Source organism: Macaca fascicularis, chromosome 19 (genome assembly GCF_037993035.2).
Source record: "Macaca fascicularis isolate 582-1 chromosome 19, T2T-MFA8v1.1".
In the NCBI taxonomy this organism is placed as follows: Eukaryota; Metazoa; Chordata; class Mammalia; order Primates; family Cercopithecidae; genus Macaca; species Macaca fascicularis.
In genome coordinates this window covers 54,967,477-54,990,380 of record NC_088393.1, presented here as the reverse complement: position 1 = coordinate 54,990,380, position 22,904 = coordinate 54,967,477, and the positions used below count along the sequence as shown (strand labels likewise).

Sequence of the window (22,904 nt, the reverse complement as noted above, 5' to 3'; positions counted from 1 at the left end):
AGTGACTCCTGAAGGCGGGGGTGGGCTACAGGGAGGAGACAAGACAGGCAGCGCAAGCCTCTTCCTCTGCCTCCTGAAACCCTGGCCCGTCTCCCCTGTGAAGCCCTCTTCCTCGAGCCTTCCCCGCTGGGGTTTGTGCACTTCAAGCTCAGCTTTGCTCTGTCTTCAGAGAACTTCACTTGCACCCATGGAGGCAGGGACTCAAGCCCCAGCTTGTCGCTCCCTAGCGGTGTGACCCTGGGCAGGCTGTATCACCTCTGAGAAGCTGTTTCCTCCTCTGCAAAATGGAGATGTATTGTAATACCATCTTCCTCAAAGGAAGATCAGCAGTGGGAATCAAATGCCTCGTGGAGAGCAGGGCCAAGCCTAGGCAGGCACCCAGGCCATGGGCGGTGCGGTTGCTGCTGCTGTTCATTTCTGAATCTCCCACGCATCACCTTGAGTGTGGTAGGAAAATAACTGGCAAATAATCACAAACGTCTCTATTTTGCGGGTACATTTTCAGCAGTGTTCAATATTGTGAAATTCTGGAGCTAACAAAACCATTTGCTAGTGACCTTGATACTTGTTGTGATGGGATTTGAAACTGGTTCCAAGGCCTGAACATATAGAGACACAATTGCTCTCAGGGATTAAGTAGAAAGAGCTGGTCAAGTTGATGTAGCCATGGAAACCCCAGCCAGTCTGGGAAGAGCTACTTTGGGGCATGATCATCTTTTTTCCATAATATCCCTTAACACTACTAACTTTTACACTGCCTGGTATATGTGGCTCAGTTGAACCTGGCCCTGCAACATCCACAGCCTAGCTTTCCAGTCAACTTCTCTGGCCCAGAGAGGTGCCATTGTCAGCAAGATCTTCTCCTCTCCCACCCCCTTCAGTCAGGTTCAAGACAACGGAGCCCCCGCTGAGTACCATGAGGGACAGGAAACACACAATGGGAAGAGGAAGTGGGAAACCTCCACCCTTTCCCAGGCTGCTGCAGTAGCGGCCGCAAGAAGCCACCTCCTGAGCAGTGGAAGCTGCTGTGGGAAGGGCAGCTGATTCCCTATCAATAGCACCTCCCGTTCCTGCCGGCCCCCCAACCCTACACAAAAAGATGCTGTGTCAGCAGCTCCCGCAGAAACAATGGGGTTCTGCCGGGTGGCAGGATTCCACGCACCTCTAGATGGCGCCAAGTCAAGACAAATGCAGACAGGAATTCCCGGCTTCCAGCCTTTCCTAACTTCCACTGTGAGACAAGCTTCCGTGGAAAGAAAGCTGGCTCCAGAATAGAGATTTCCCATGCGACTTCACATCTGTGCCTGCCTGGAGCCTCCTGGAGAAGTGACTGCTGGGAAAGCCTCTATCTTCCGACAGCAGGATCAGGGGAGAAGCCGGCAATAACTGCTCTGGAGAAACCCTGACTCCCGTCTTCAGAAGGCAGGCTACTCTATGACCGTCCCAGGAGTACCATGCTCTCCTGCCCCATCCCTGTGGGCTTAGCTAGGTCAGGCGCTAGGAACAATTCCAGTCAGCTAAGAGAGTGTGGACAGAATAAGGTGAAAGTGGCATCCAGACTGTGAAAACAGACACCACAGGAAGTGCAGACCCTGGAAGGGTGACCTTGGAGGTCCCGCAGCCCCTGTCACTATTGAGGCTCTGACAGTTCAGGGGTGGGCTTCCTCCACACCTGTCTCCCTTAGATGCTACTTAGAGTCAGTGACCCAGGACTCGGGGTCACGCTGATCCATCACCTCCCTCAAATTTCTGCCTACACATCAGCCTTGTGAGTATATGAGGCTTGTTTAAAGCTCCCTCTTTAGAGTTGGGCAGTGGCATGATGAGACCAATGTCCTGCCCCTGAGGAACACATCTCCTTTCCTCTTCCCCACCCTCTGGTCGCTGGATCACGGGGTGGCTGTCATCTCTGGGCAGCTGGCAGAGACACTCCCTTCTGCAGCTGCACGGCAAGGGCTGCTGCTGGGTCTTGGCCTGCCAGAGGCACAAAGCAGGAAGGCTGCTGATGACTTAAAAGGTAGTGAGGGCCACATGGCGGGACGCTCTGAGAGGCCAGGCATCCTCTGTGGTACTACACCAAGTCCAGGGAGAGGCTGGCCAGTGAGAAGTCTTGCCCATCTGGACAAACACCTCTAGAGAGAGGCAGGCTGGGGCAGGAACAGCTGATGAGGCAAGGTGGCACGGCACACAGGATACCACTAAAACCAGAGGCGCTCATTTGCTACAGCATCAAATGATCACTTGGCCACTGGAGTTGTCTCTTTCCCTCCAGAGGCCGGCTTCCTAAGAGGCTGTAGGACCCTAGACACATGTTAACTTCATTACATGAGAGGTGGGAGAAGACAGGTAAGAAGAGGGGAGAGGAAAATAAGAACTACTATTAAATAGGCTGTTCACAGCCTCACTTCTAGGCCTTTCCGAACCGAATTTCATCTGCAGGAGTAGGGATGGTAACAACAGCAGGACACTAAGGGGCAGAGAAGGTTAAGTTGGCCGCAAGCAAAGGAGCCAAGTCTGACACCGAAATCATGCTCTTAACTAATGAGAGTACGAGGGAAACCTGCAACTCTCTTGGTGCCACCCCCAGATAAGCACCTAAGGTCTACAAGGGCAAGAGCCCGATTTGCAAGTCCCATTGTTGTCATCTGGTTAATTCCCTTGCCTGCTGTCCTTCAAATATCAGCTCTAAGAGCCAGCGTCCATTCTGAGGGCAGGACCTATTCTTCCAGTGCTGAGCCCTTTCTCCCTCAATCCACCCAACACTGGGCTGCCGGTACTCACTGTGTGCCTCCACCAAGTCGATCTGCATGTTGTACGGGACCAGGGGGTCAGGCAGTTCTGAGAAAAAGCTCTTCATGGCACCGGCCACGGTATTCACCGTAAAGTCTTTCTCTGCCAGGTCCAGGTTATGGTCTGAAAGGAAGTCAGGAGAGTGAGGCCAAACCATTCCAAGCCAGGCAGAAGCATCAGGACAACTCGGGGCTCGGGAGAGGCTAGAGAAACCTTAAGGAGCCAGGGACGGCCTCAGGACTGACACGGATTGGAGGGGTGAGACCTGTGGGAGTGCTAACTCGAGTTCTGAGGTTCAGGCATGGGTTGGCCCCAGCACCTCTTTCCGAGACTGCTGAACTGCCTCCTCCACCAGCATCAGGGCAGGGATGCTGGTTTTCAGTGCCGGGAGCTTGCCCTCATCTGGCTTTGATATGCCGTTACCTCTTCCTTACTCCTTTCCCATCACAGAAGAAGGAGGCGGCTTTCCTTAAGGGTGGCTCACTTTCCAGGTAGGTCACAGAGATGTTAGCAACCACTGTGACTGCCGCCTCCATCCTTGTCGCCTATGGTGGGAGGGCAAATAGGCTCATTTATTCTCTCTCTGGCCCTTCCCAGCCACCACACCACTGACCCATCTCTTACTTTCCTTCTTGTTGCATACATACTTCAGTGGATTCCTGATAACGAAGAAATCTCCACGGATGGACAACACCACGTTCCATTGTGGGGGAGGTAAGCTGGTACAGGATCTCCCATATATACAAACGCATCCCACACCGGGGGTTCTCCCCTCACTTTGGCCTCGTGTCTCCTAACCCACAGATTAGCAGGCGTCTCCCTCTCGTGTGGTGCCCTCTGCCCGCTGCGGCCAGCTGAGCCCAACTGCGGTGCTGCAAGGTGCAAGGGCTGCCCACCTGGGGAGTGGGTGTGGTGTCTGCTCTGGGTGGTGCCTCCTGCCCTGGCTGCTGACAGATGGGAATGTGCCCTGCTCCAGTGCTTTTGCTGCTGGCACTGGGGGACATGGTTTCTCATCCCACCGTGTGGTCAATTCCAAGAGGTAGAGTTTGGTTGCCTGACTTTAGGCCTCTTGAAGCTGGCTCGGCTTAGGAGAAGAGAGTCCCTGCCAAGAACTATGTAACTTGGGTCTGTGTCCCAAGGGCTCAGCTCCTCACACGATGGTCCCTCGCTTTCTCTGGTGCTGGGACTGTGAGGAGGATAGATCTGAGGCCCTGGCAAAACAGGATCACATCTCAACCCGACTTGTATATCATGTGCCTGCAACTAGCTCTGCATGGCCAAACAGGCAAAACTCTTCAGTGTGGTGAGGGAGGCGTGTGCCTGGGTGACCTGGAAGAGCATCTGTGAGTGGCGGTGTGGGGAGTGGCCTACATAACCCAGCTTTGGCAGGGAGGGTTCACTGACAGGACCCAGTCCACTCCTCCCCACTGCGGCCATACATGGTCTGTTTCTCAGTTTCAGCACCTTGTGACTTTGGGTCTGTGCTGGCAGGAGTGCCCCGAGGCCCCAAAGACAGTTCACCAAGGCAGTTGTGTTTGCCATGACCAGCTCTGGCCTCGGACGCCTGGCCAGGCTGCGCCTTACCTTGATCAAACTGTCTCTGCAGACTCTCCATCTCTGACTTGTTCCCGCTGACCCGGTAGATGCCTTCCGTGCTCAGTCCTGAGGAGAAACAGGCAGGGTCTTAGGAGTAGGAACTGGAGAGCAGAGAATGAGGAGGGCTGGGCTCGAAGACAGAAGGAGAAAGCCAGGGAAAGTCCATGAGGTGCCCACCACAAGAGAGGAGCAGGCCTCAGCACACTCTTGTTTGATTTTTCTAGATGCTTCAACTCATCGCTCTCCATTTTCTTTTTCACTTAAAAATTTTAAAGTATTTGTTCTTTGGTAAAAATGGAAAGACTGTAGAAGCACAGCAGTTAAAGATAACTTCTGTTCATATTTTGATGTATACTCTTGAGTTTTTCATTTTCATTTAAAAAACAGAGGTAATATATATTTTAACCCATCATTTTCACTTGCCAAGTGTGTTGTGGCCAGGCGCAGTGGCTCACGTCTGTAATCCCAGCACTTTGGGAGGCCGAGGTGGACAGATCACGAGGTCAGGAGATCAATTCTGGCTAACATGGTGAAACCCTGTCTCTACTGAAAATACAAAAAATTAGCTGGGCGTGGTGGTGGGTGCCTGTAGTCCCTGCTACTCAGAAGGCTGAGGCAGGAAAATGGTGTGAACCCAGGAGGTGGAGCTTGCAGTGAGCAGAGATTGTGCCACTGCACTCCAGCCTGGGCGAAAGAGCGAGACTCCGTTTCAAACAAAACAAAACAAAACAAACGAACACCAAACAAAACAAACAAAACAAAAAAAACAAAGTGTGTTGTGAACTTATTCTAATCACTTCAAGTTCTTATTCTTTTACATGATTTTAAAGACACCAAAGTATATGACCACTGTAAGAATAGTCATGCTGTTAATCATACAGGGTTGGCTGGGTGCTGTGGCTCATGCCTGTAATCCCAGCACTTTGGGAAGCTGAGGCAGGAGGATCACTTAAGGTCAGGAGTTCAAGGCCAGTGTGGCCAACATAGTGAAACCCTGTCTCTACTAAAAATACAAAATTAGCAGGCCAGGCGCGGTGGCTCACGCCTGTAAATCCCAGCACTTTGGGAGGCTGAGGTGGGCAGAACATGAGGTCAAGAGATCGAGACCATCTTGGCTAACACGGTGAAACCCCGTCTCTACTAAAAATACAAAAAATTAGCCGGGCGAGGTGGCGGGCGCCTGTAGTCCCAGCTACTTGGAAGGATGAGGCAGGAGAATGGCGTGAACCCCGGAGAAGGCGCTTGCAGTGAGCCAAGATCGCGCCACTGCACTCCAGCCTGGGCGACTGAGTGAATCTCTGTCTCAGGAAAAAAAAAAACAAAAACAACAACAACAAAAATTAGCTGGGAGTGGTGGTGCACACCTGTAATCTCAGCTACTCGGGAGGCTGAGGTAGGAGAATTGCTTGAACCTGGGAAGCGGATGTTGCAGTGGGCTGAGATCACATCACTGCACTCCAGCCTGGGTAACAGGTGGGACTGTGTCTTGAAAAAAAAAAGAAAAGAAAAAAAAAGTGATACAGGGTTTTCCAAGTTTTTACTGTTAGAAAATTAACTCGTGCTGGGTGTGGTGGCTCACACCTGTAATCCCAGCACTTTGGGAGGTCAAGGCGGGCAGATCACCTGAGGTCAGGAGTTCAAGACTAGCCTGACCAACATGGAGAAACCCTGTCTCTACTAAAAATACAAAATTAGCAGGGTGTGGTGGCGCATGCCTGTAATCTCAGCTTCTCGGGAGGCTGAGGCAGGAGAATTGCTTGAACCCAGGAGGTGGAGGTTGTGGTGAGCCGAGATTGTGCCATTGCACATTGTATGCCAGCCTGGGCAACAAGAGTGAAACTCCGCCTCAAAAAAAAAAAAAAAAAAAAAAAAAAAAGAAAATTAACTCACAAGTATGTTTTTTTGACAACTAGTAAAAGCTTAACAGATTACTAGATATAGGTATTTCTTACTTTGTGAATATCCTATTCATGTTCTTGTTAATTTTCCTATTGGAGTGATTCTTATTTTGAACTTGAGAAAGTCTATGAATATTAAGTAATTATATCAACGTTATATATGTTTACATTTTTCCTTTTTGTTATTTGTCTTCTAATTTTATTGAATTTGTTGAAGTATATAATTCAAAAATTTTAGGTTTTTAAGACCATTTTCTTTATGATGTCTTCCTTTGTTTTTATGCTTAGAATAGGTTTTTCCCATTCCTGTATCAGCTATTGTTTTTTCCTTCTTGTTCTTTTTATCAGTTTGAAGAATCATTTCATTCTGTGATCATTCTGGAACTTATTTGGTGTATAGTGTGATATAAGAAAAAAAGTAGTAAAAGTCAGTTAAACAAGTAAGTTAGAATAAAATATCAAGGGAAGGATGGACGCCCACTCCCTCCCCATCCTACCCTGGGCAGAGCAGCGCTGTTCAGCTCAGAGTGGATTCCAAGCTGTCTACTGCGTCCATTCGCCCTGTCCCGGGAAAGAAGTCCACTGGGAGCCATCAAGATCTCAAGGACTTTGTCTAAAGGATGGTGAAGTCACTGTGAAAACTGACATGGGGCCTCATGGCTAAGGCAACCCTGGGTCCCTTCTGAAGACTGGCTTTGAGCGACTCTGTCTTGCTGAAGGCGCACAGAGGAAACACCGTGGGTGCTGCCACCAGACACCAGAAACAAGTGTGGACAGTGGAGAGCACCGAGCCCTGGAGTCAGTCAGACTCCAGAGAGCCATGTGTTGGTTGTCATTGTCACTGTTACCTCTGGAGAGACAGCCATCAGGCAAAATAAAAGCAACTGGCCTGCCTGTTTTCTGGGGTCCCAGACTTCTTGAGACTTCAAGAACACTGGAACAAGAGGTATCAATTCCCTGGCTTAAAAGCTGTTAATTGCACCAAGGCCCTTCCCCCGAGAGAAAAGGAGGTTAATGGACCAACCCCAGGGACATCCTACCATGCAACGCCTAGTTACAAAGGAGCTGCCACTGCTGTACTCACTTGGGAGAAGTGCTGGCACTTTCCAGAGTGGTCACAGGCTGTGCACTGAGCTAGGTGCTTTGTCCCCATCCACCATTCGCTTGTTTATTAAATAAATGATGATGCCATTTAATCTCCCACACCTCATGGGAGGAGCTATTGGGTGGGTAGAGAATACACATGAGAAAACTAAGGTTCAGAAAGGTGAAGTCCTTGCCCCAGATCACAGCTGCTGAGAGGCAGAGTGGTCTGAGTCCGGGGCCTCTGCCACTGTCCTGCCTCCTTACTGTTCCAGAAGACACCTGGCTCAAGCTTCTGCTGCTTCCTATTAATCCACCAGGCTGCGGTCCAGACCGCAGCACCCCCCTTCCCCAGAAGCAACACCACATTTGGGTGAAGTCCTCTGGCCTAAGCACCCGGGCAGCTTTTGAGATGGCACACCCCTACCCCCTGTGCTGTTGAGACGCTGCTCACCAGCCCTAGTTAGTAATTTTTCCACGGACTCTTTTCTCAACTGCTCTCAAGACATACTTAAACTTCTACCTATTTCACATCTGGGCAAGCCTTGGGTATGTGTCAGCAGGCTCAAGTCTTCATCTCCTAATTTGAAAAAAACAAATAAAACTAAATCTAAGTTATTTTCCCTTTCCCTGAGTATCAGCCCTCCACAATACAAAGAAAATGATAGGACAAACAGCACCAGTCTCAAGAGCCTGGAATAACGCAGCAATGTCACCGTTCCTGAGTCTCAGTGTGTAGAGGCAGCCTCCGAGCTGCAGAAGACCCGGCCAGCCGAAGGCCGCACATCACCTTCTGGTGAGCCTGACCTTCAGCGAGACTGAGGACTGCTCTGCATTGCCTCCTAATGGTCACCGGCCCCGGCATCAGAGGGCAGGAGACGAACTGCAAATTAGCGATCTGGCAATTATCAGTGGTGTGGACCTGCTGAAACCTCACTAGATGGATCATCACAAAAATGGAAGCACTGGAAAGCACGAGGCCGCACCAGAGCATCAATTAATCATCAACTTAGTACTTCCTGTCATCTGGGCACATGTTTATTTTATGCAATCCCATTTTAAAATAGCAACCTTGCTGCTGTTGTACACAATACCATGGCATAATTTGGGAAAGGTAGCATTTGCTTGGCTAGCGCAATTTCTCATAACTACTAATTAGACATCAATTAAAGAAAGATTAAAAAAAACTGAGAGCAGGCTGCAAACACCACCAAGGCTGCAGGGAGCTGGCAACCCAGGTGAGAAATAGGATGCTGGAAAGAGCACGGGCAGCTTGCCAAAGGCCTGAGACCACAGCAGGAAAAGGGCTGGGGTCTTGGAGCAGACCCCCTGGCAAAGATGCTGGATATTAAGGCATTTGTGTCTGGAACACCCGAGTGTTCCTACATGGAAACACTCTAGGGGTGACTCTGGCCCACACCTGCCAGCGGCAGAAGGCAGAATTCTTACCAACAGTGACCTCCACCCACCATGTCTACTGCAGGCTCCCAAGTCCATCTGAGAAAGCCTTAACCTTAAACTTACAGGCATCCTTACCTACCAGAAATCTCCAAAGACCCACGTCACCGAAGCATAGCCCTGGCTGCAGGCCTTTTCTGTTTCTCTCTTTCTTTTTTAAAAGCCCTCCCTACTGGCTGCAATTATCTTCTATGTTTAAGTTAATCTTTGGAAATAGAACAAGAAAAAGCTCAGAACAGCCAAGATCACTATCTTCAAATATTTGGACAAGGCCACGTAGAAAAGTCTTGTTCCAATGGTTCTAGGGAACAGAGTTATAATCAAGAATGGAAATTACAGAATGGCAAATATTCTCTCAATATATAACTATTAACAGCCATAGCTGTCATTCATTGGAATAGATGAGAATTTTTGAATCTCCTCTCACCAGGCAACCATCTGATTGGGGTACTGTTTAAAAAGATGAATACCTGGTCTAGGAAGCTAGCTAATAACAAAAATGATAAGCCATTTATCAAATGCTTACTCTGTACGAGGCACACGATGCTAAGTGCTTTCGTGCCTTTTCATAGCAGTTCTCACAATAACTCCCCCAGACTGGTGATTATTATTATTATTATTATATTATTATTATTTTTTTGAGATGGAGTCTTGCTCTGTCGCCCAGGCTGGAGTGCAGTGGCACCATCTCGGCTCACTGCAAGCTCCACCTCCCGAGTTCATGCCATTCTCCTGCCTCAGCCTCCTGAGTAGCTGGGACTACAGGTGCCCGCCACCACGCCTGGCTAATTTTTTTGTATTTTTCATAGAGATGGGGTTTCACCGTGTTAGCCAGAATGGTATCGATCTCCTGACCTCGTGATCCACCCGCCTCGGCCTCCCAAAGTGCTGGGATTATAGGCTGAGCCACCGCGCCCAACTTAGACTGGTGATTATTATCCCATTCTACAGACAGGAACGCTGAGGCTAGGAGGTAAAGGAACATGTAGAGAGTGAGTGAGTCGCACAGATAGAATTTGAATCCTGTGAGATTTTAGTACCTGAGTTCTTCTTCTATGATGCTTGATATCACTATTTCTCAAGAGTGAGCATGCAGCAGAGTCACCTGGAGGGCCTGTTACAGTGCAGGTGTGGGGGGCCCAGCCACAGAGTTTTGGATTCAGTCAGTTTGGAGAGGAGCCCGAGAATTTTTTTTTTTTTTTTTTTTGTACACAAGGTCTTACTCTGTCACTCAGGCTGGAGTGCAATAGCACCATCTTAGCTCACTGTATCGTCAACCTCCTGGGCTCAAGCGATCCTCTCACCTCAGCCTCCCGAGTAGCTAGGACTACAGGTGTGTGCCACCACACCTGGCTAATTTTTTTTGTAGAGATGGGGGTCTCACTTTGTTACCCAGGATGGTCCCAAATTCCTGGGCTCCAGCGATTCTCTTGCCATTGCCTCCCAAAATGCTGGGATGCTGGGTGTGGGCCACTGCGCCTGGCCTCAAAATCTGCATTTCTAATGCATTCCCAGGTGATGCTGCTGCTGCTGGCCAGGGAACCATACTTGGAGGACTGCCATTCTAGAAGATGTGCCAGAGCTCTAAGGCTCCAGAGAAGCCTTAATCAGAACTCTTGAATTCTATGATTCAATAAAATCAGGGGTAATACACCAGGCAAGATAGATACCACATACTTTAGGAACAAAGCACTTCCAAAAAGCATGAAAACTGCTGCTTTTTGTACGTAAACAAGCCCTTAGGCATTATTTAATCTTTTTTTTTTTTTTTTTTTTTTTTTTTGAGACAAAGTCTCACTCTGTCGCCCAGGTTGTAGTTCAGTGACTCGATCTCGGCTCACTGCAACCTCGGCCTTTTGGGTTCAACCGATTCTCATGCCTCAGCCTCCCGAGTAGCTGGGATTACAGGCACCCACCACCACACCCAGCTAATTTTTGTATTTTTAGAAGAGATGGGGTTTCACCATGTTGGCCAGGCTGGTCTCGAATTCCTGACCTCAGGTGATCCACTCGCCTCGGCCTCCCAAAGTGCTGGGATTACAGGCTGGGATTACAAGCGTGGGCCACTCCTCCCAGCCTTAATCTTTTAACCATGGATGGCCATGTATGACTTTCATAAAACATTTTTAAAATAACTGAGAAGGCCGGGCACGGTGGCTCAAGCCTGTAATCCCAGCACTTTGGGAGGCCGAGACGGGTGGATCATGAGGTCAGGAGATCGAGACCATCCTGGCTAACACGGTGAAACCCCGTCTCTACTAAAAAATACAAAAAACTAGCCGGGCGAGGTGGCGGGCGCCTGTAGTCCCAGCTACTCGGGAGGCTGAGGCAGGAGAATGGCGTAAACCCGGGAGGCGGAGCTTGCAGTGAGCTGAGATCTGGCCACTGCACTCCAGCCTGGGTGACAGAGCGAGACTCCGTCTCAAAAAAAAAAAAAAACAAAATAGCTGAGAAAAGCAGAGACCTTATTATTCTTTCAGCAAATATTTACCAAGCATCCATAGGCAGATAAATTCCTTTACAAAGTTTTGGTTTTATTTTTTTTTGAGATGGAGTCTTGCTCTGTCTCCAGGTTGGAGTGCAGTGGTGTGATTTCGGCTCACTGTTAAGCTCCGCCTCCCAGGTTTAAGTGAATCTCCTGCCTCAGCCTCCTGAGTAGCTGGGACTACAGGCACATGCCACTAAGCCCAGTTACTTTTTGTATTTTTAGTAGAGACACGGTTTCACCATGTTGGCCAGGATGGTCTCAATCTGTCTCTCTCTCTCTTTCCTTTTTTTTTTGAGACGGAGTTTTGCTCTTATTCCCCAGGCTGGAGTACGACACGATCTCGGCTCACCACAACCTCTGCCTCCCGGATTCAAGTGATTCTCCTGCCTCAGCCTCCCGAGTAGCTGGGATTACAGGTATGCGCCACCATGTCTGGCTCATTTTGTATTTTTAGTAGATACAACATGTTGGCCAGGCTGGTTTCGAACTCCTGACCTCAGGTGATCCACCTGCCTCAGCCTCCCAAAATATTGGGATTACAGGTGTGAGCCACCGCGCCTGGCTGGTCCCAATCTCTTGACCACCTGATCTGCCCACCTCGGCCTCCCAAAGTGCTGGGATTACAGGCATGAGGAACCGTGCCTGGCCTAAGCCACCACACCCAGCCTTTTTTTTTTTTTTTTTTTTTAGATGGAGTCACACATGCTCTGTTACCCAGGCTGGAGTGTTGTCGCACGATCTCGGCAACCTCCCCCTCCTAGGTTCAAGCAATTCTTGTGTCTCAGCCACCAAACTACCAAACTAGCTGGGATTACAGGCGCCTGCCACTGCACCTGGCCAAGTTTTGTATTTTTAGTAGAGATGGGATTTCGCCATGTTGGCCAGGCTGGTCTCAAACTCTTGACCTCAAGTGATCTGCCCGCCTTTGCCTCCCAAAATGCTGGGATTACAGGCGTGAGCCATCGCACCCAGCTCCTTTACAAAGTTTTCAGTCTTGGTCTTCCACAAAAGTACTTTGGCAGGCCAGGGGTGGTGGTTCACGCCTGTAAACCCAGCACTTTGGGAGGCCAAGGCGGGAGGATTGCTTGAGCCCAGGAGCTGAAGACCAACCTGGGCAAAATAGTGAGACTCCATTTCTTTTTTTTTTTTTTTTTTTTTTTTTTGAGACGGAGTCTCGCTCTGCCGCCCAGGCTGGAGTGCAGTGGCCGGATCTCAGCTCACTGCAAGCTCCGCCTCCCGGGTTCACGCCATTCTCCTGCCTCAGCCTCCCAAGTAGCTGGGACTACAGGCGCCCGCCACCGCGCCCGGCTAGTTTTTTGTATTTTTTAGTAGAGACGGGGTTTCACCGTGTTAGCCAGGATGGTCTCGATCTCCTGACCTCGTGATCCGCCCGTCTCGGCCTCCCAAAGTGCTGGGATTACAGGCTTGAGCCACCGCGCCCGGCCATGAGACTCCATTTCTACAAGAAATAAAAAATTAGCCAGGCATGGTGGCATGCCTGTAGTCTCAGCTACTTGGGAGGCTGAGGTGGGTGGATCGTTTGAGCCCGGGAGGTCGAGGCTGCAGTGAGCCATGACCATACCACTGCACTTCAATTTGGGAGACAGAATGAGACCCTATTTCAAAACAAAACAAAACACCAAAAAATACTCTGGTGACATAGGAAGACTAGACGGTCCTCCGATGTGAGCTGCTGGGGACTTCCCCATGAACTAGGAACTGGTATTTCAGTCTTCGACTGCCCTGTCAGAGCTGTGGTGGCTGGCCCTGCTCCTGAGAGGTGCCTGTGGCAGGATGGACACTAAGAAAATGGAGAGATGCCCCTCAGAGCTTGGAAATCAAGAGGGAAAATCACCTCCTTTCCTGGTATCCTGATTTTCTGAAATATCCAAACAGGTTTTGATCCTGGACCCCAGGCAGGCCCTTCTTAGCAGCAGTGCTGTCGGCAAGCGTCAGGCTTTGCTTCTGCTCCTTCACACCAGGACTCAGTTCCTCCAAAGTTTCCTTTCTAGCTACACATCAATACTTCCTCCAAGACGAACTCAGACTCGCTTATTTTTTACTTTCTATATTTAGATATAAAAACTCAGCACTTAGTCCTTTAAAAAAAAATTAATTGGCACTGCTAGTACTCTAAAACACCCCATGCCAGACAGGCCTTAACTAACAGCTTTTGCGGACTTTTCTGGAGGCTGGAAACATTTAATAAACGATTCCCTTTTTCTTTTACACATGCAAGACTAAGTCTAAGGCAGGCTAAACTGCAAGGCTGGAGGGGTGCTGAGCACTCAGGGAGAGAAGGAAACTCCAGAGCATCCAATTCAAATGGTCTTGAAGAGGACCCACCTCTGTGGAAAGGTATGAAGCCTTTCGTTTTCATTCAGTGCTAACAGTGTATCTATAGTGTGTCTTCTGAGGACCACACTGCCGCACTTCCCCAATCTCACCTCAATGGAAGATGAAAGGGTGAGGGGGCAGGAGAGTGTTTAGGTCAAAGTCAAAGCAACTATGTCTCCATTTCCTTCTATATATAACAAAGATAAACAGTTCTCACCTCATCCCCTGGTGGTATGTATTTAATGAGATCTTAGCACTTAGCCTGAGAGAGTAGCTATTATCCTAATGATCTAAGTGGAAAGCTGGTTGTCAACAAGTGGATGAGCACCTGAGTTCTGCTGTCAGGGAGACATGGGTTCGATTCCTGCCCCTACCTCGGCTCATCTGACTACACAATGGAATAAACGAGAGCGTCTATGCACAGTCCACTGCACAATGGCTGCCAGTATTCTTTTTTTCTCTATGCTCTTAACAAGCCTCAACAATGGCACCTGCCTGTAGGCATGACCTATTCTGAGAGCTTGGCCAAAACAAGACAATTTGTAGAAAAACATTTTAAAACATGCACGGCTTTGACACCAAAGTGACCTCGGTTCTGATCCTGCTTGTGTCTTATAGCTAGGTTGGGTACCTGAGAGTAAATCACCTCTCCTCTCAGGGGCTTGGAATCCTCATCCAAAAATGGGGTAATGACATCATTAATGAGTCTGTCAAGATGCTGTAAATATTATTATTATTATTATTTTTTTTTTTTTTGAGACGGAGTCTCGCTCTGTCGCCCAGGCTGGAGTGCAGTGGCCGGATCTCAGCTCACTGCAAGCTCCGCCTCCCGGGTTTACGCCATTCTCCTGCCTCAGCCTCCCGAATAGCTGGGACTACAGGCGCCCGCCACCTCGCCCGGCTAGTTTTTTGTATTTTTTTTTAGTAGAGACGGGGTTTCACCGTGTTAGCCAGGATGGTCTCGATCTCCTGACCTCGTGATCCGCCCGCCTCGGCCTCCCAGAGTGCTGGGATTACAGGCTTGAGCCACCGCGCCCGGCCGCTGTAAATATTATTATTATTTTGGAGACGACAAGAGTTTCACTCTTGTCTCCCAGACTAGAGTGCAATGTGCGATCTCGGCTCACTGCAACCTCCGCAGTTCCAGGTTCCAGCGATTCTCCTGTTTCAGCCTCCCAAGTAGCTGGGATTATAGGCGCCCGCTACCACGCCTGGCTAATTTTTGTATTTTTAGTAGAGACGAGGTTTCACCATGTTGGTCAGGCTCGTCTTGAACTCCTGACCTCAGGTGATTCGCCCGCCTTGGCCTCCCAAAGTGCTGGGATTATAGGCGTGAGCCACTGCACTCAGGCAAGATGCTGTGAATATTAAAAGAAATTACGCAACCGAAAACAAGTAGTACCACAAATGGATGGCATACTGAAATAATCATAATAGTAACGACAATAATAGTTAACTTCCGACTGAGAATTTACTATATGCCATGTACCATTCTAAGCTCTTTACTAGAAATACAGAGTGAATCCTTCCAATGATTCTTTGCGGTAAATATTATTTTTACTACCAATCTGCAAACAGCAAATGGAGGCTCAGAGAGGCTAAGCCATTTGCCCAAGGCCATGGAACTGGGTAAGTGGTGGTGCTGTGATTTGAACTGGCTAACTCAATTGTCTCAGCTGATGGCGTGTTTAAATGTTATGCTATTACCGCCAATGCTAGCTCCCCGTTCCCTTCTCCTTTAAATATGATACGTACACATCCCATAAATGCCAGATTCGTGATGGCTTACAAAGATTTTCCATTTCTCCCTTGTCTATCTAGTCAGATGAACTCGCCTCTTTATCCACACTCTATTCAATTTTCCCTTCCTTTTTTTTTTTTTTTTTTTTTTTGAGACGGAGTCTTGCTCTGTCGCCCAGGCTGGAGTGTAATGGCACAATCTCGGTTCACTGCAACCTCTGCCTCCTGGGTTCAAGAGATTCTCCTGCCTCAGCCTCCTGAGTAGCTGGTATTATAGGCGCCCGCCACCACGCCTAGCTAATTTTTGTATTTTTAGTAGAGACAGGGTTTCACCATATTGGCCAGGCTGGTCTGGAACTCCTGACCTTGTGATCCGCCCACCTTAGCCTCCCAAAGTGCTGGGATTACAGGCGTGAGCCATCGCGCTAGGCCCTCAATTTTCTCTTCTGTGAACTGGAGGGCAAGGATGTCTGGCACAAGAATGACGGCCTCCTCTCTATAGAAATTTCCTCGCTGTGCCTCTCCGCAGAAGTTCTACTATTGAAACCACACGAGTCCCCGCAGCTCCCCCTGCTGCCTTCCTGCTTGGGAGGTGACTGGGTGGTTTTCTGGCTGCTCTCTTCCTTCAACACTTGGGTCCTCTGCCCCTCCCCTGCCCCTTTGTTAGCTGTCTTCCTGGGTAATTCCCCTGTCAGTCAAGACCTGCTTCTGCCTGTGCCAGACTTTCCCCCCATGACAGAAGGCCACTAACGCTCTATTAGGATGACTTGACTGGGTGTGAGTGCCACAAGCAGGCACTGTGGCTTTATACGTTCCTGATGCCAGCGATGTGCACACGGCCGTGTCATAAATCTCAGGGCTGAGGAGGAGGGAGGAGGTGCCACATTGCACCAGGTCTGGGGGATCAGATGGCTCCAGCATCTGGCTGATCCTTCAGAAGCTGCCCATGCATTTGCTGCCATGAACCGTCAAGTAGGGCTTCTGGACCTGCTCTGAGCCCGACAGGGGGCTCTGTTCTTTTCCCTGACTTTCTTTTTTTTTTTTTTTTTGAGACGGAGTCTCGCTTTGTCGCCCAGGCTGGAGTGCAGTGGCCGGATCTCAGCTCACTGCAAGCTCCGCCTCCCAGGTTTACGCCATTCTCCTGCCTCAGCCTCCCGAGTAGCTGGGACTACAGGCGCCCACCACCTCGCCCGGCTAGTTTTTTGTATTTTTAGTAGAGACGGGGTTTCACCATATTAGCCAGGATGGTCTCGATCTCCTGACCTCGTGATCCGCCCGTCTTGGCCTCCCAAAGTGCTGGGATTACAGGCTTGAGCCACCGCGCCCGGCCTTTTCCCTGACTTTCAAGAAAACGCATATCCCAACAGTTGGGCTTAAAAAACTACGCCAGCGAAGAATTTGAGGCCAGCCTAGAGCTGGCACCCTGCCCATTCTGGAGGAAGAGTGTGGTCTATAATCGAGGTGAGTTGACTTCGCTCTGCAAAACAGGAGTGAACATTCAAAGCCAGGAGCAGCTGGGAGAGCCCTCCTGCCAAGAACGTGAGATGTCTTCGTGCTCTGAAGTGTGACTTTGCTGGCATGCCCACACAGGCCCAGTGGCACAGGGGTGATGGCAGTGTGACTCTGAGGAGAGCTGGTGCCACCACTGTGAGGGATATTACAGGCTAAAGAGCCACCAACAAAGAAACAGACTGTGAGCACAGTACAGGTGTACTATTTCCCCACTACCATACACACACCACATACACACCCCCCACTACACACACACCCCACCACACACACACCCTCCCCACCACACCACACACACACATCCCACCAAACCCCCACCACACAAACCCCCCACCACACACACACACCCCACCACACACACACACCCCACCACACACACACACCCCACCACACACACACACAACACCCATAGGCCCAAGTAGAAAAGTCCCTTGGGGTCACAAGCAGGTTCCTCCCAAGCATTAAAGAGGGCAGAGGCTAACTTCCTTCAGGTTCCTGATTCCCAATGACCCATGAAAGGAGGCAAAGATGTCACCGATCACAGCCCAGTGTCCCTTTCCTGGCCTCTCTTCCCTAAGAAAGAATACTTTTCAGAGTCAGAAGCCTGTAAGCCTCAGGCAGGAAGGCTGATCCCAGTCCGTGTAATCTAGGATACAAATCTAGGGTACAACACACACTTTTCAACATGTGGCCTCAGGAGAGTCCTTGAGTCCCGTCACCAGGCTCAAGCCCGCCACCCTCCCCCTACACTTCACTGCAGGCCTGATGACCTTGCAGGGTAGGGTCTCCCTAAAGGTTGTTCCTTCCACTTTTACCTCTGTTCTGTGACTAAACAACACTCCGTCCGAGGTCTCCCCTGACTCTTACACTAAATTAAGTTCCTATTATAGGATCCCAACAATTGCTTATATTTACGCAGTGCTGGTGCTCTGGGCCAGGGCCAGCCGTAAACATTTTACATGCACTGTCTCACCCAGTCCTCACACCAGCTCTGTGAGTTGTATTCTACCATTCTTCTTCCCATTTTATAACTGAACAAACTGAGCCACACGGCAAACAGATGGCAGGGCTGGCATTCACACCCGGGCAGTCCGATTCCAGAGCCCATGTTTGATCAATCACCACAAGGCACTGCCTCCATGCTCTTCCTTGATAGCCCTGGGCAGCATGTAAAAGTCGCTGGATAGCTGTGTGATTAGCTGCTTAATGCTGGTCCCCCAGTAGATCCCCGAGTTCACCAGAGCAGGCAGAGTTCTCTCACTACCCACCTGTGTATTGGGCTTGGTGCAGTAACTAGTACCAGGGAAGGCATTCAGTAGCTTGTCTTCGGAAAGGAGGGAAGGAGGAAGAAAAGTGCAGCATTTCTCCAGTTGAAGAGAGGGAGGAAGGTGACTGAAGTGTTTGTCCTCAAGGGGCTTGTGCCTTAAGGGGGCCAGCATGGAGGAGCTGCTCCCTAAGCCACTGGAGCATCCGACTCCTACTTTCCTTTCCAGATGTATTGAGGTTCTACATTCCCCAAGAAGCCTTCTTCCTCCCCTTCTTCCCAGTGACTTCACTAGGAACATAGTGGGCTCATTACTTCACTACAGCCAGTCATGTGCTGCTGTTAAGTCTTGTCTCCAGACTTGGCTGTTAACTTTTACAGGACAGAGCCATGGTTTGGCTGTGGCTGGGAGTCCCCACAGGGCCACGCCCCCGCAGAAGCTGGTCACATTCTTGCTAATGGGCTGCTCTGTCGCCTTTTATCAGGGCTCAGCCTTCCCAGACTGACCTTATGCGGGTCTTAGACGTTTTTACAGCGACTGTAACACGGAGAAGAGGTTAGTTCATCTGTGCTTCACTGGCTTTGGTGAAATGAACAGGAAAAAAGCAGAGGTCAGGGAAACTGACAGGGGTATAGAGGTGTGGGGATTTGCTGGGTGTGAAACCTCATGGGCAAGGCAGCACAGAAGGTGTGAGTGTGAGTGAGATGAACAGACAGACACAGACACAGAGCAAGAGCAAGAGCAAGGGCCACCGGAGCCCCCAGGTGATAATTCAAAGGCACAGTCAGGCCAGTTCCACCAAGGGCCCGAGAAGGTCCTGCAGCCGAGAGTGGGTACTGCTCCTTGGGACCACTCTCACAGGACAGACTGCTGTCCCTTTGTACCGTCCTGTTTGTATTGCCTTGGCAAATACAGCAGGACAAGCCGTGGGCCTGGTTGGCAGGCTTAGGCAGAGCAACCTGTCTGCCCGAGCTCCCCACCACGGAGAAGGCAAGTGCAGCCGGGACAGCCAGGCAAAGCAGCCTGCTGGAACTGTCTCGGGGCCTCGGGCCGCCACCCAGACTATTTCTGTCTTGGATGGAAGGGCAGGGTTACTTTGTGAAACAAGCTCTACTTCTCTTTGGCTGCTGGGCTCTCCAGGCGGTGTGCCAGGGCACACTGTTCTGATCAGGGCACTGGGGCCTGAGGAAATCCGCTAGCAATGCCGAGTCACAAGCTAAATGAACCCTGCTTATCTGGAACAGGCAAGAGCTGGCGAGCTGACTGCCTGCCTTTATGGCAATGGGGAATTTCTGGAATGCAAGTGACTTGTGCTTAACTTACAAGCAAGCAGAAAAATGGGAGGGTGTTGAGGAATTGTAGCAAAAAAAAAAAAAAGGAGAAAGCTTTGTTTTAAAACTATTTGGACTGTGGGAAAGCAATCCGTTAGTAAACCTAGAATTACAGGGGGAGGGAGAGAGATTAAGTAACAGAGAACCCCCATAAAAATCACAGCATATGAAACTGTATACCTCATATTTTAGCACTTTATCATCAATTCAAAGCAGTGCAAATAACGGCAATTACTCACATAAAGCCTGTTGGTGTATTCAAGCTGTAACCGTACCTATTAAACTGTTACAGTGATAGATGGGAGTATCTATACTGAAATTAGCTGCCTTCTCTGAAAGACAGAATTACAGAGATCTAGGCCCTCTGACTGCAGGGAAATAACTAACTGAATTTAACAGCTCTCGTCCCGCCAACTCTCCTTCATGATAGCTCTAGGAAGCGGTGGCTATGATGAATGTGGAGGGAAACACGGAGGTTTTTTGTAGGGTGGCTGTTTTCCAAGTGGGAAGGCATTTGGTAAAATTCTGAATCTGCTCAGTCCAATGCTATAAAACTCACAGCTTCATCAACCTAAAGCAGAGAAGACAGGAAAAGGGCTGGAACGTGGGCCTTTTCCATTCTGATGGGCTGTGAACGGCCTCTGCCAGAGGACTCGGGGATTTCTGTTTCCTCTTGTAAAAAGGGATTAGTGTTACTTTGAGATTAATACTGTCCTCTGGCTCATGGGAGATTAGCTAATAAACCATGTATGGGGTGCACTGTGAAGAACAAGCCCCACACAGGCCCAGGATTCTCACGGTGCTGCCGCGGCACACTGGCCCCTGAGCTCCCAGCCCCAGGCTGGGCCCTTCCTGGTGCTCCTTCCAGATGTAGAGGCTGGTAGCCTCCTCTCCTGCACACCCTCGGAAGGGTGCAGGAAGCCCACCAGCAAGGTCTTAAATTTAGGAACTCTGGGGGAGGGATGGGGCAGTGTAGTAGTAGAAGAAATATATATTTGGTTTTTGTCCCTGGCTCTTAGCAAAGAGTTTCCCAAACTCTTGGAATTTCCTGAGTGATAGAAGTATCTTTTGTTACTCATTAACAAGCCCCTTCCAGCCGGGCACGGTGGCTCATGCCTGTAATCTCAGCACTTTGGGAGGCCAAGGCAGGCCGATCACGAGGTCAATCATGAGGTCAGGAGTTCGAGACCAGTCTGGCCAAGATAGTGAAACCCTGTCTCTACTAAAAATACAAAAAATTAGCCGGGTGTGGTAGTGTGCGCCTGTAATCCCAGCTACTCAGGAGGCTGAGGCAGGAGTACTGTGTGAACCCAGGAGGCAGAGGCTGGAGTGAGCCGAGATCATGCCATTGCACTCCAGCCCGGGTGACAGTGTGAGACTCCATCTCAAAACAAACAAGCTCCTTCCAACCAAACCTGAGTTTCACGATAATAATGAGGTTACTCTTGTGGGCCTCTAGATAGTGCAGGATATGGGGCTGGTCTCCAGAAAGACCAAACCTTTATTAGAGGGTTGGAACTGTCAGCCCCACCCCAGACCTCTGGGGATGAGGGGAGAGGGGCTGGCGATTGAGCTCAATCACCAGTGGCCAATGAGTTAATCAGTCACGCAGACATCACAGAAACGCCATAAACACCCTCAGTGACAGGGTCTGCAGAGCTTCTGTGTTTGTGAACACGTTGAGGTGATGGGAGGGTGCATGTCCAGAGAGGGCACAGAAGCTCCCGGTGCACTGCTGCCCTTGCATAGATCCTGTCCCTTGCATCTCTTCCATTTGGTTGTTCCTGAGTTATACCCTTTATAATAAATCAGCAAATGTATGTAAAGTGTTTTCTTGAATTCTGTGAGCCATCCTAGCAAATTATGGAACCCAGGGAGGAATGGGGTAACGCCTGATTTTGAAGGCAAGCCGGACAGAAGTGTGGATAAGCTTACTTCTGGTGAGTCACCCAGTACTTGCAACTGGCACCTGAAGTAAAGGCAGTCTTGTGGGACTGAGCCCTTGAACTTATGGAGTCTAATGCTAACTTTGGGAGTTAGTGTCAGAATTAAATGAATTGCTGGACAGACACTCAGTGATGTTAGAAAACTGAAAAAGTGGTGTTAGAAAAGATACACTTAGCTGGGTGTGGTGACGCACACCTGTAGTCCCAACTACTTGGGAAGCTGAGGTGGGAGGATTGCTTGAGCCTGGGAGGTTGAAGTTGTTGTGAGGTGAGCTGTGATTGTGCTACTACACTCTAGCCTGGGCAACAGAGCAAGATTCTGTCTCAAAAAAAATTTTTTTTTTTTTGAGATGGAGTCTTGCTGTGTCACCCAGACTGGAGTGCAGTGGTGCGATTTCGGCTCACTGCAACATCCGCCTCCTGGGTTCAAGAGATTCTCCTGCCTCCTGAGTAGCTGGGACTACAGGCGCCCACCACCATGCCCCATTAAGTTTTGTATTTTTAGTAGAGACGGGGTTTAGTAGAGGTGGGGTTTCACCATATTGGCCAGGCTGGTCTCAAACTCCTAACCTTGTGATCTGCCCGCATTGGCCTCCCAAAGCGCTGGGATTACAGGCATGAGCAACCATGCCTGGCCCTCAATTTTTTTTTTTTTTTTTTTTTGAGATGGAGTCTCGCTCTGTCGCCCAGGCCGGAGTGCAGCGGCGCGATCTCCGATTACTGCAAGCTCCGCCTCCTGGGTTCACGCCATTCTCCTGCCTCAGCCTTCCGAGTAGCTGGAACTACAGGCACCCACCACAATACCCGGCTAATTTTTTTGTATTTTTAGTAGAGACAGGGTTTCATCATGTTAGGATGGTCTCGATCTCCTGACCTCGTGATCCAGCCACCTTGGCCTCCCAAAGTGCTGGGATTACAGGCGTGAGCCACCATGCCTGGCCAATTTTTAATTTTATTTATTTATTTATTTATTTATTTTTGAGACGGAGTCTTGCTCTGTCGCCCAGGCTGGAGTGTAGAGGCGCGATCTCAGCTCACTGCAACCTCTGCCTCCCAGGTTCAAGTGGATTCTCCTGCCTCAGCCTCCCGAGTAGTGGGATTACAGGTGCATGCCACCACACCTGACTAATTTTTGTATTTTTTTTTTTTTTTTTTGAGACGGAGTCTCGCTTTGTCGCCCAGGCTGGAGTGCAGTGGCCGGATCTCAGCTCACTGCAAGCTCCGCCTCCCGGGTTTACGCCATTCTCCTGCCTCAGCCTCCCGAGTAGCTGGGACTACAGGCGCCCACCACCTCGCCCGGCTAGTTTTTTGTATTTTTAGTAGAAACGGGGTTTCACCATATTAGCCAGGATGGTCTCGATCTCCTGACCTTGTGATCCGCCCGTCTCGGCCTCCCAAAGTGCTGGGATTACAGGCTTGAGCCACTGCGCCCGGCCAATTTTTGTATTTTTAAAAGAGACAGG

The 22,904-nt window shown here is 49.8% G+C and overlaps 1 protein-coding gene across 1 annotated transcript in view; it reads right to left on the bottom strand.

The window, feature by feature from the left end:
* The window catches only part of ARHGAP35 (Rho GTPase activating protein 35), a 151,331-nt gene that overhangs the window by 12,921 nt on the left and 115,506 nt on the right, over positions 1-22,904 (bottom strand). Inside the window, exons 4-5 of the mRNA XM_045380095.2 lie at positions 4,375-4,452; positions 2,782-2,913 (exon numbers count right to left, since the gene is read on the bottom strand). Coding sequence (XP_045236030.1) covers positions 2,782-2,913; positions 4,375-4,452 — 210 coding nt within the window. The remainder of the gene's footprint in view (positions 1-2,781; positions 2,914-4,374; positions 4,453-22,904) is intronic.